The sequence below is a fragment of the Paramormyrops kingsleyae genome, unplaced genomic scaffold, assembly GCF_048594095.1.
Source record: "Paramormyrops kingsleyae isolate MSU_618 unplaced genomic scaffold, PKINGS_0.4 ups84, whole genome shotgun sequence".
NCBI lineage: Eukaryota > Metazoa > Chordata > Actinopteri > Osteoglossiformes > Mormyridae > Paramormyrops > Paramormyrops kingsleyae.
Genome location: NW_027326022.1, coordinates 92204 through 104825, shown reverse-complemented (window position 1 = coordinate 104825; position 12622 = coordinate 92204). Strand labels below are relative to the sequence as shown.

The 12622-nt window shown below is 39.6% G+C and overlaps 1 protein-coding gene across 1 annotated transcript in view; it reads right to left on the bottom strand.

Moving 5' to 3' along the window:
* Positions 1-12622, bottom strand: part of LOC111833030 (mitogen-activated protein kinase kinase kinase kinase 5) — a 123510-nt gene that overhangs the window by 33216 nt on the left and 77672 nt on the right. The window contains exons 15-19 of the mRNA XM_072708406.1: positions 4562-4620; positions 3373-3440; positions 1330-1374; positions 1210-1252; positions 922-1132 (exon numbers count right to left, since the gene is read on the bottom strand). Coding sequence (XP_072564507.1) covers positions 922-1132; positions 1210-1252; positions 1330-1374; positions 3373-3440; positions 4562-4620 — 426 coding nt within the window. The remainder of the gene's footprint in view (positions 1-921; positions 1133-1209; positions 1253-1329; positions 1375-3372; positions 3441-4561; positions 4621-12622) is intronic.

Below are 12622 nucleotides of genomic sequence, written 5' to 3'. Positions count from 1 at the left end.
AAGCACACTCATAATAGGACTGAGCGAAGAATATATCAACTTAACATTACATAAAATTTTTATGATATGAAAATGAGAAACTATGACAAACTCTCAATAAGGAATATTGCTTGATAGTACACATCACCCTATCACATCACAGAAACAAACACAATTCCAACTAGTGATATGGTAAACAGTGAAGAAAGCGACAGCTCAGAAGCCGCAATAACTTTTTAAAATGGAGATTATGTATATAAAGGTAAAAAGACATTGGTAGTGTGGCAGTACTTTTGCAATTTAATGTCCAACATACAACAGACTGGACCTGTGTACTGTAAACTCTGTCTAAAATGTGTGCCACATGGTGACTTATTTCCCTACTCCAAACATGACCATCCAGGAGAGTGCTTAGAGTCTTAGACCAGCAATTCGTGTTTCCACATTCAATCTTGAGAAATGCCAGACAAATCATATCCCATAGTGGTTTGAAACAGAACAGAGCAATTCATATTGACATATGGGATGAGTGGCAACTCCACTAGCTATGTCAAACCCAATCCCTGGAATAAGCAGTGAAGCAGTCAGAGAAAAAACCCAGCAACAAACCATACTGTTACGGTTTCTAGTATTACACCCTACAACAAAAAAGTTTTTTTTGTAACATGTTCTATGAATGCCAAATTTGTAAGAATCTATGAACACAGTCATAAAGCAATGTTGAATAAACATGGCTATAAATATTTATAAAAAGCTATAATGCATTACAGCCATGTTTATTATGCATTATGAAGCTGTCATCTATAATGCTGTATAGATACTTATTATTATTTTTTTGTAAGTAAAGTATCATGGTATTTACTAGGCATTTCATTATAGCAGTAAGAATGTTATTAGTTATAATTTACTGGACTACAAAGAGAGAGCAAGCAGAAAAGTTACCAAGGTCAGATGAGTGGGCCACCAGGCCTGGACTACTAACACTTGCAGAGAAGCAGTCAAGAGGGCATTGGTCTGCCCTGCCACCCGATTCTGATGTGCTTGGTCTGCGTAAGCCTGAGATGGGGCTGGACTCACAGCTAGGCACCCGGCGCACAGTCAGGCACCTTTCTTCTTTAAGGTTCATGTCGTCAGAGCAGATGTTCAACCTTGGCTGTCAAAGACAGGACCATTATGTTAATTAAGGTAACTAAAATCCATATCTAATAGGTATAAAATAGATTGTTTTACCTTGGGAGGAAGAGGAGGTGGAACTCCTTGTTTCAGGGTAGAGCTAAAAAAGAAAGCTATATTTAAGTGTATTGAGGAATAATTTTATGTTTTTTTGCAGGTGGATTATCCTGTACTTACAGCTCCACCTCATCAAAGGCATCCTCAAGATAGGCAGTGTGTCCCCTGAAGGAAACATAAAAGGCATATAGAAAAGATAGATGTGGATGTGTAAGGCAGTAAGAATAGGTTCACCATATGCTGATCAGGGCTCACAACCCCAAGAAAGTGGGGGTAGGAGTAGTTCTAAATATGCTCTTATAAGGCAGCAATGATACATGATTCTCATCACAAAGAAAATTATTGAAAATTTCCTTCAGTACAGTCTGTTCATTCATCCATCCATCTTCCAACTGTTTATCCAATACTGGATTCCTCTTTTTTGATAAAAACGTAATTTTCTATAGACATTTTTAAAACACAATATAAAATAAAACCTTTGTTTATGTAAACCTAACACAACAAAGTATATAGAATTGTATAGAATGGCCTACTGAAAACACACTGTTATACATACAGTTCTGATAATTACATGGGGAAAATTGTGAATATGGGAACTTCTGATCTAAGGAAAATTAACCAATATAAACCAACCAAAATTTAGATTATCTTTTGCCCAGCCTCAAACTCATGACTAGAGAAGATAACAGACTGAGCCACATGCTCAACCCACTGAGCTATGCAGCAGTGCAGGTAATAGCAAAAACACACTAGGGACCAGACACACGGGGATTGAAGGGCAAGAGACAGGGAGGACAGGATGGCATGCTACACCTCCTCTCTAAACAGGAAGAAGACACAAAAGGCAGGGTCAGACGGTACAGACCCTGACAGGTATAGTCAGGATCGGGCCCATCAGGTCCTGTCCTATGTGTCTTGTTCCTGTTTGGCCAGCAGGTGTTGCCTCTGTCTTTTTTACTAGACCCTTGTGTGTTTCCCCTGATCCCAGGACTACTACATAGCTCAATGGGCTGAGTGTACAGCATAGAGGCTGCAACCTGTTTTGTTTTTTTTTATTGGTTTTCTGTTTTTCCTTGTGTTTATTAGTCCTTTGCACCCCTGTTTTGGTTTGATATTGTTTATCCCTGTGTATATCTTGTTTATAGTTCTCTGCCCCTGCCTTGATTGTTTTGTTTTACTTGTTTCTTGATTTTTCTAGTGTAGTATTTCCCTGTGTTTCTTTAGTTTCCGGTCTTCTAAGTTCCTTAGTTCTATGTTCATTAGTGCTTAGTAGTTTCTTCACCTGTGTCTTGTTGCCCTGTGCCCTCGTTGATTGGTTGTTTGATTCACATCTGTCTCTTGTTAGTCTTTGTTATCATTGATTTAAGTGCCTGCCTTTGTTAATTTCCTCAGTCGGACATTGTTAGATGTTACTCTGTGTTTGAGAAGCCTGTTTTATTATCCTGCTACTTGTGTTGTGCCGCTTCCTTGTTTGGTTACTTTATGAATCTTATAGTTAGTTCTTGTTTTCCCTGTTGGCTTTTTGACCCCTCGTGGTCTTTTTATTTTGTGCCTGCCCCAGTGTATTCTGTTTTATGTAAATAAACTCCTTTTGTCACAGAGCTGCCAGTGGATCGTTACCCTTTTTTCCCATCTGCACCATGCTGTGCTGTAACAGGTACATGCTTATGAATGTTCATTATGAAGGTGCAGTTAATGTAAAGCATTACCAAATATTACACATCTTTTACTTTGCACAAGTGTTGAAAATAAATCTGTGCTGCATTTCTACTGTCATTCAGTGCCTTCTGTGAATGAGGATCCAGTCACAATATTGACATCCAGTCCAGGATCCAGTCACACAGCATACAGAGGTATAGGTATAGACACACAACTTTCTATTAAAAGAAGCAATTAGGGGTGAATACCATTGCAAAACACCCATTTATACCACTGGAACAACTTTTCCTCAACACTTTCAAGAAGGCTGCTTTCACCCAACTAGGAAGATAACAGGCAAAGACAAAAAATAAAGGAAAGAATTGCACAAACTGTTCATGCAGTCATTTAAACTGAGGAATCATATAGCTGCTTTCCTTGTTCTACTGTCAGCCTATGAAATGCAAGCGATAAGAATACAATTAGAATCAAAGGGTTTTCATAACATTGGTCATTTTGACTCACTTCATGTTTATTCCACCTTCAGCAAAGGGATTCCACTGGGAAGGGAAGTCATTTTCTTTGGTAATGTCCTGAAGAGCAGACCCAGAATGTAGTCAATGTTTCTCCTTTTGTTCATAAAGAATAAAATCTTAACATTTTCCTGCCTTCACTGAAAACAGAAATCCCATTTAAACAGAAATACAATACTCAATTTTCTATTATAAAAACAAAAATAAATTTTTTCCTTAATGAAAGCATGTAGGCAGTTTCAAATAAAAAATAATCTATTTTGGATAAAAGATAGTGGCCTCAAAATACAGATCCACAACGTAGCAGTTTTGACTCCATAATATGTTATATGGATAGAATTGGAACCATACTTTAAAGGACAAGATTCTTTACATGCCTAATTTATCTTTCAAAAGGCAACCATCTAGCTCAGGGGTGGCCAATCTTATCCGCAAAGGGCCGGTGTGTATGCAGGTTTTTGGAATAACCTGTAGGTCAGCTGTTCAAACCCAGGTGTGAGGACTCTTCAGCCAATCAGTCCTCTGATTAGTAATCTAATTAGGGAGTTGCAGCGAAAACCCGCATACACACCGGCCCTTTGCGGATAAGATTGGCCACCCCTGATCTAGCTAATGCAACTTCTGTTTAACAAGTTTACATATATTCAGTTATACAACTAAATATATGACTTCTGTGTGATAATGGAATACTTTAACCAAGGCAAATTAATGTTTTGGCCCAAATATAAGATGTTTTTTTATATAAATATTTTTTATAATAAAGCAAGTAAGTTTCATTTTTAAAAAGCTGCCATCTGCTTCATTAAAATGACTTGACCACCCACTACAAGTTTTTGCCCTTTTTATGTAGGTCTGCTACATCAAAAACATTCTGTGCTCTCTGGGGTTGTGGAGTTTTTTTAATATTGGTCATCCATCACTAACTTCTTACATGTTCTTCTCAAGGTTTTTTTCTATTTTTTGTTATCCCAAAAACTTCCAAAAATGCTTATGTATAAAAAAATTATTACTGGTATAATAAAATGACCCGACTTAAGCACATCTGCATTATATATTATATATAAATAATTTAAAAATGTTATATTAAATTTGCTTCAGAATTCAGGGAGGAAATGACTATCACATAGTAGGTTGGCATATATTTTGACAACTTAAGTAATTCAACAAAATAAGACTATTACCATTTCAGCATGAGCCTCAGTTTCTTTTTGGAGTGGGGGTTCAAACTTCATTTTGTCAACTGTGAGAGAATTATTCAGATTTATAAATGCAAATGGACACATCATGATGTAACACTTAATACAAATACATATACATACAAAGCGATTTAATATAAAATGTAATCTCTCCAGAAAGTGATAATCTTCAAGTTCTCTACACACTGTTCTTGAGCTAATCTAAAGGCCACACAACGTTTGGAAGTCTGTACAGTAGCTATTGACTATGCAGACAGTTTGCGACTTCTGCACACTATGTGCCTCAGCATGCATTGTCCCAGCACTGTGATTTTATGTGGCCTACCAGTTCGTGGCTGAGTTGCTGTTTTTCCCAATTGCTTCCACATTGTTATAATACCTCTAATAGTTGAGCGTGGAATATTTAGTAGCGAGGAAATTTCACAAGTGCACAGGTGGCATCCTATCACGGTACCACGCTTGAATTCACTAAGCTCCTGAGAGCAACCCATTCTTTCGCAAATATTTGTAGAAGCAATCTGTATGCCTAGGTGCTTGATTTTATACACCTGTGGCTATGGAAGTAATTGGGACACCTGAATTCAATGATTTGGAGGGGTGTCCCAATACTTTTGGCAATATACTATAAGTACAGTAAGATACCGCCATGCTTTTATTTTCAAAATAAAAGAGTTTCTGCGGATTTCAAATAGGTCCACAATGGAAATTAAATACTTCATGTTCCACATTTTGCTTGTTGCCAGATTCATTGAGGGCATAACCCCCTTTTCTTGCTTGATGAATTAATTATACTTCCTGAACAGACATGCCTTCTTTTTTCGGGTGAAGTGTGGTGCGCATGTCTGCAAGAAATCCTGCTTTCTGAAACAGGCTCCAGTTCTCGACTAATGGTTTGCCATTGTTAGCAATATCAGTTGATAACACATTAAGCTTCCAACCGCAACAGCATATGCGCAAGTCAACATTATGCTGTATCCAAAGTCAAAAAAATTTAGCTACTCCTGGACATTTAGGAAAAGGGGAGGTTTGTATGTTTAAAACGGTTTATCTTAAACGTTATCATATTTTGTTTGTATTTGTGTTTACTACGTGCATTAAACAAATCTATTGAATTTTGAATTTACCATTAAACTTGACAGTATACGTGTGTTTGTTTTGCTTGCTGAGACTATAAACTGTATTGTTTGTTTTAGTTAAAGTAGAAAAATGTAATTTAAATTGAAGCATAATTCTTGTTAGTTGTTGTTTTACCTGGACCTAAATTTTGATGGAAAAGTATTACATGTTTTGAGAGTGAGGTCTGCATGTCCATGTTTTATGAATCAAGAAAAGCAGAGCTGTGTTTACTGAGGAAAGAAAGTTATTATTCCACAATTATATTGCCTAGGAAATGCAGAGGACTACTGTGTGGTTTGCTCTATGTTGGAAGGGAATGCTCATCTCTTTAAAGAAACATTCCCAAACCTTATAGCATTGACTGAATTTACACATTAACAACTTCTAAACATATACCTTATCTTTATAATGAAAATATTTAAATGGAGCAAAAGGTTTACACCCTTTATTATGACAAAATTATGATAAAATGTTTGTTCCAACCTCACTTGTTATTTTTATTTGGATAAAAATGAATTATTTCTCAAAGGATGTCATAAACATTTGTTTCATTATTTCAGATGATGAATTACTTTTACTGTCCTTTAGGTGCAGTGGGACCTCTGCGGAAGGTGGGCACATTTCAAATGTGCCAAATATAATAAACAGTTGTCCACATATGTTTGTGACAAATGACAATGAACTTTGGTCAGTTTTTATTTAAATCTGCTTCCTTGTTTTTTATTTAACACATTCACAAATCTTTACAAAATTCAGGAAGTAAGATGTTTTATCATGTTGCAAGGACATTTCGTGCCCAAATGTGCTCAAAACCAGCCCAGCCCCCCCACACACACACACACACACACACACACACACACACAAAGACAACAGACAGACACACACATATAAGGCATACAGTGAATCTTGATGTTTCATTTTCACCTGTTCACTTATTTTCAATTGTTCTTTACAGAAAATGATTGAAGGCAATGAGGTATTTGTACAGTTTATCTTTTTCTAGTTCTTGAAAATTGGTTGCACACACTCAATACAAGGGGTAAAATGATCTGATTTGATATTTCTTGTGTGTCTGTTACCCTTGCGTTTAAAGCCATTCAGCTATATATTTAGGGGACTGATATAATTTTATTTTCAATATTATTTTCCAAACATGCAAAATACATTTAACCTCACAATATATAATTTGGTAAGTTCTTTGGTAAGTGTCTTTTCTTGAAAATATCAATACAGATGGTCCCCGAGTTACGATGGTCCAACAATTTTTTGATCTTACAATTACGATTCCGAAACGCTAATTGTAAAATATTTTAAGATTTGCGGGCAGGCATTGCTGGCAGACAAGCATAGCAGCGTATGACGTATAATACGCTGGGACGCTGCCGGGATGCCCACCTTGTGAAGATGCCTCACTCTCGCCAACGACTCACAGAGATAAGTGGTATCTGTGTTAGAGTGCATATATCTTTCTGTGTTTAAAGTGTGTTGTACTGTATTAAAATGCATTTTCGCTATTTTCACCTTACGATAAGCTTGTCAGAACATAACCCCATCGTAACACAGGCAGAGGCTGTATTGTGAATCCAATGCAAGATGGCGGTGCATGCAGACACAGAAGCTCGCAGCTGTAAGTCACACAGCAACATTTTTGTTTTATGTGCGTTAGGTGTATTCATTCAAGCACTCGGTAAATGTCTATGTTATGTACAGTATGAGCAGAACTGCTCAAAATTGGATATCAATGTCAGGATTACACCTTCGAAAGCCAATACTCCATCCCATTGGAGATCCTGCATCCTGAAAAGCCCAGTGGAATAACCATCATCCCATTTGCGAGGTGTCAGAGGTAGCAGGAGGAAGAAAGCAGAAGCTTGGCAAGAGAGCTGGCACACAAGCTAGGGTACAGACTAACCCCCTCAGACCATCCAAAGTCTCTTTCTCATCAACTCCCAGTCACTCACCAAGATGGACAAAATACAAGTGAAGATAACTTCTCACTGCACGGATAGCTGTAGGATGGTAATCACCGACATGGCTCTCAAGCTAGTGGACTGCTCTGATTATTGAGCAGACAGGACTGGCGACTCAGCTAATCTGCAGAACATGATCGGCTGTTAAAACTGTCTGCAGTGAAGAATTCACTCTGCTGTAGGACTATTTTGAAAACACAAACATTTTGGTGTACATAGCCTTCTGCACTTACACTATGTTATATACCAGTGGTTCTCAAACTTTCAAGCCAGCGACCCCTAATCGAAGATCGACAAGATCTCGCGACCCCCACTATCAAAAACAAGCAATAAACATAACAAGCTGTTCACAGTATTTTGACTACATTTACCAAACATCAAAATAATTTTGGCTTACCTTTCAATGGGAAGGGTATACTTGTTTTTGGCAGCACAAAAGCTTCATTCGTGGCCTGATGGTGGATACAGCTACCCGCAGATCATCTTCGACATCAAGACGTGATCGGTATTTATTTTTTATATATGTAACAGCGGAAAAAGACTGCTCACACAAATATGTAGATCCAAATTGAAGCAGTACATCCATTGCTGCATGGGACAACTCTGTGTATTCGTCTGCTACCGCAATCCAAAATTCAGGCATTGTGGAATTGGAAAATAATGTTTTTAATGTTCGATCACTGGACAGCTCCTGCAAAGCATCTTCCAGATTTGTGGGGAGATGAGTAATAGATTCAGAAAATGGTTGCCGTATCCAGTCATACAGTTCTGGTTGCGTCTCTTTTGGGAAATACTTTTTGAATTGTTCCAAAAGGCTGTGGAGATGACCAGTGATGAGTTCCTTCAGGCTTCTGAGGCTCAGTCCATTTTCCTCCAGATGGTCCTCAAGCTCAGGAAACATCTCCACATTTCCTTGTTCAATCCGCTCAGCCCATCTTTCCAGCTTTTTCATAAAAGCATTGACTTTGTCATTCATTGTCAGAATGTTTGTGTTTGGTCCTTGTAATGACAGATTCGAATATACATGCCAAATAAGCAAGTTTTGACAACCAAGCTGGATCTTTCAGGCAAGTGGCGAATTCAAATTGTGAGTCATTCAAGAATGAGTACACTTCTTCGCGCAGTTCATAAAGACGTCCGAGTGCCTTCCCCCGTGATAACTACCGGACTTCGGTGTGAAACAGCAATGCTTTGTGCTGTGAGGCCATCTCGTTGCAAAGTGTGGCTAGTAGTCTGCTGTTTACTGGGCGAGATTTTATGTGATTTACGATTTTGATTGCACATTTCAAAACACTGTTAAGTTCAGAATCGAGTGCTTTGCTAGCAAGAGACTCGTGGTGTATGATGCAGTGTGTGAACTTCACGTGAGGAGCCACTTCTAAAACCTTTGCCTTGAGTCCCTTGTTTTTACCGACCATTGCACCAGCACCATCAGTACATACACCAACACAATTATCCCATGAAAGTCCCATCTCTTTTATTTTGGTGTCGAGTTTGGTGAAAATGTCACTGCCCATACAAGTCCCCTCGAGTGCTGAGCAGAAGAGCATATCCTCATGCAGTTTTCCGTCAAATGTGTATTTGATGAACGCCAGCAACTGAGCAGTATTAGACACATCCGTAGATTCGTTAACTTGCAGTGCATATTTTTTTCTATTTATCCTCTCAATCAATTGACTCTTAATGTCATTTGCAATATCATGTACACGCCGAGCTGTCGTTCGACAAAGGAACAGTCATAAGTTAATTTGCTATTTTCTCACCATGCATGGCCCGACACACAGCCACAACAGAGGGCTTTATCAGGGTTTCCCTGATTGTGTGTGGTTTTTTGTTCTGCGCAATCAAGTATGCCACCTAAGATGCCTCCAGAGCATTAGAAGAAATTTTTGCTTGTTGAGCAATCATGTGTTTTTGGCCCTGTAATTCCTTCTCTTTTCGGCGGAAAAAGTCTGTAGACTTTTCAATAAACAAAGGATGTTTCGTCTCCAAATGCCTTTGCATTTTGCCGGGCTTCATACTTTCATGAAATAGCACTTCTGAACAGATTACACATTGAGGGAAATCTACGTTGTCGACAGTACAGCAAGTGAATCCATACTTTATGAATTCTTCCTGATATTTCCAACGTTTCCTACTTTGGTCTGACGGGGTCGATGTACATGGTTTCGATGACTCAGGCAAACTGTCCACAATTTCCTCAACATTTTTAGATTTGTGAATAACAAATTTATCCATCTCAGCAGTTGCGGTTTTCACATGCAGTTGTGTGCTGTGAGCCAGTCAATGCACAGTGATGTCATATCTTTGAGTCGCGAATTTTTTTTTTTTTAAACACTCAGTTTAAACACTCACACTCAATCAGTAATATCTTTACAAACCAGAAAATATTTATTTATAGCATTTACTTGTAATACTGAAAAGTGTGTATTATAATCACAAAAAAAGACATAATTTTTAATCCCTCTCGCGACCCCTTGAAATTATTCCGCGACCCCCTGTTTGTGAACCACTGTTATATACCAAGACTATCAAGGTGTACCCAAATCAAGGTGTACTCAAACATGGTGGTGCACATGGACGCAGCAGCTTCTGAATTGTATTACGTTTTGCCTGATTTTTTTACCTTATCTGTCAAGCTGTGCATTTTCTCTAATAATATGTGGTGCACTAATGTAACCATTATAGACAGGCACTGCTCACCAGATTTAGAGTGAATGACAGCAAGATTCTGACCTTTTCTTTTTCCATGGAAGTTCACCGTTGTCATTGTTGTTGTGTTTAAATTCCACTAAGTGCTAACACCAAGACAGCACTAGACACCCTGCTAACAGCAATCAGTAAACTATAGATTGCTCACCCTGACGGGATTTTTATCATAGCTGGGGACTTCATCCAAGCAAATTTGAAAACAGCTCTCCCTAAATTCTACGAACATGTGACTTGTCCTCGTCCTGCAATGTTTACAGCAACATTACAGAAGGAATCAGAGTCTTCACACTTCCCCGCTTAGGCCAGTCCGACCACCTACCCCTTTTTCTCACACCTGCATACAGATCTCTCATTAGCAAAACAAAGCCACTATGAAAACCATCTAGACTTGGCCTGAAGGGGCTTCAGTTCAACTCACCTGTGGCATCCTGGTATGGTGTGTTAGCTGCTCCATGGGCAACAAGAAGGCTCTTCAGAGAGTCATCAAATCAGCACAAAAAATTACCAACACCCGGCTATCTTCCCTAGAGGACATATACAGTACTCAATGTCTATGACGGGCCATGAAAATCATCAGGAAACCCACCACCTCTTCACTCTGCTGCCTTCTGGAATGCGTTATAGATTATATCAAGACACACACTTCTAGACTACTGAAAAGCTTCTATAATCAAAGAACTGAAGTCTGTTCACTGCAAGGTTCTGATCTCATGCCTGTCATTGTCACCCATGGCATCAGTGGGGAAAAAGTGCAATATCCTTGGGACTCATTGCAATTACCGTAAAATGGAACTTCTCCACTATACTGATATAGTATATAAGTATGCATACAGAGGCACTCAATATTTTATTAGTTTATATTAATGCTTGTGGTTTTACTTTGTATGTGTAGCTTAATATGCAGAAGCTGGGCATATGTATGTGCCCACTGAGCCACATGCTGCCCCCCACTTACACTGTATGTTATACTGTATGTTCTATTCAGGGGACACATTGAATTTTCTTGTGCATCTTTGCAATGACAAAAGGCATTGTATTCTATCAAAAGCCATGGCTCGACAGAAGGGTATGGTCTCTGCTCAGGGAATGGGATGCTGCTTACAGGTCAGGGGACAGGCTGGCTTATAGTAATGCCCAGAGTGAACTGAAGAAGGGTATTAAAGAAGCCAAGTGCAGATATCAGCAGTGCATCGATGGCCACTTTGAAAACAACAACACACAGAGTATGTCTCACGCCCAGCTCCGTCCGATCCTCGTGTGTGCCACGCCCACCTCGTTACCTCGTGTTAATCCCTGATTACATAAGAACATAAGAAATTTACAAACGAGAGGAGGCCATTCGGCCCATCAAGCTCGTTTGGGGAGAACTTAGCTAATAGCTCAGAGTTGTTAAAATCTTATCTAGCTCTGATTTAAAGGAACCCATGGTTTTAGCTTCCACTACAATAGCAGGAAGACTATTCCATACTCTGACTACACACTGTGTAAAGAAGTGCTTCCTCAAATTTGTTTTAAAATGTTCTCCCGCTAATTTCCACTTATGGCCACGAGTTCTAGTATTTAGACTAATATTGAAATAGTCATTTGGCTGAACAGCATCCAGACCCGTTAGAATCTTATTGTACTCACCTGTTGCCTGTTCCTTTTGCCTAGTCTTGTGTATTTAGTCCGTGTGTCAATTGTTATCCCCCAGATTTGTCATTGTATTGTCGTAAAGTTCGTGGATGTCTGTTGACAATAAACCCGTTTACCTGTCGGTCCGGCTCAACTCGCCTGCTTCCCCGCTTGCCTGCCTGCACGGACATGACATAATGACAAATCTCCTGAACAACGCACCGCAGCAGGAGGAAGACTCCTGGCTCCTCTTGCTGCAGGAGGTCGCGTATTGGCGAGAGCTGCCGGAGATCCGTGGGGATTCCGGCTTGTTCGCCCTAGCAGAGAAGAGCGGGACCATACTACAGGGGGTTACCCCATGCAACGAAGCGCACTCAATGGCGGAAGTGCGCGCTCTCCTACAGCAGCTCCTCGACAAAGTGAAGGAGAAGCAGCTCCAGCCCCTCGCCTGCACGGAGGCAACCCCACCTCCATCTACCGGTCGGCGAAAGAAAAAGAAACGACAGGGAAGAAGGGAAGAGGCCGACCCGACGATCGTCGTGGGGCGGTGTCTTTTCTCACCGGCTTCACTCCTAGCGGGTGAGCGGGGGGAATCCCCACTCTCGGACGACGTCCCAGCTGCGACGCTCCCGCG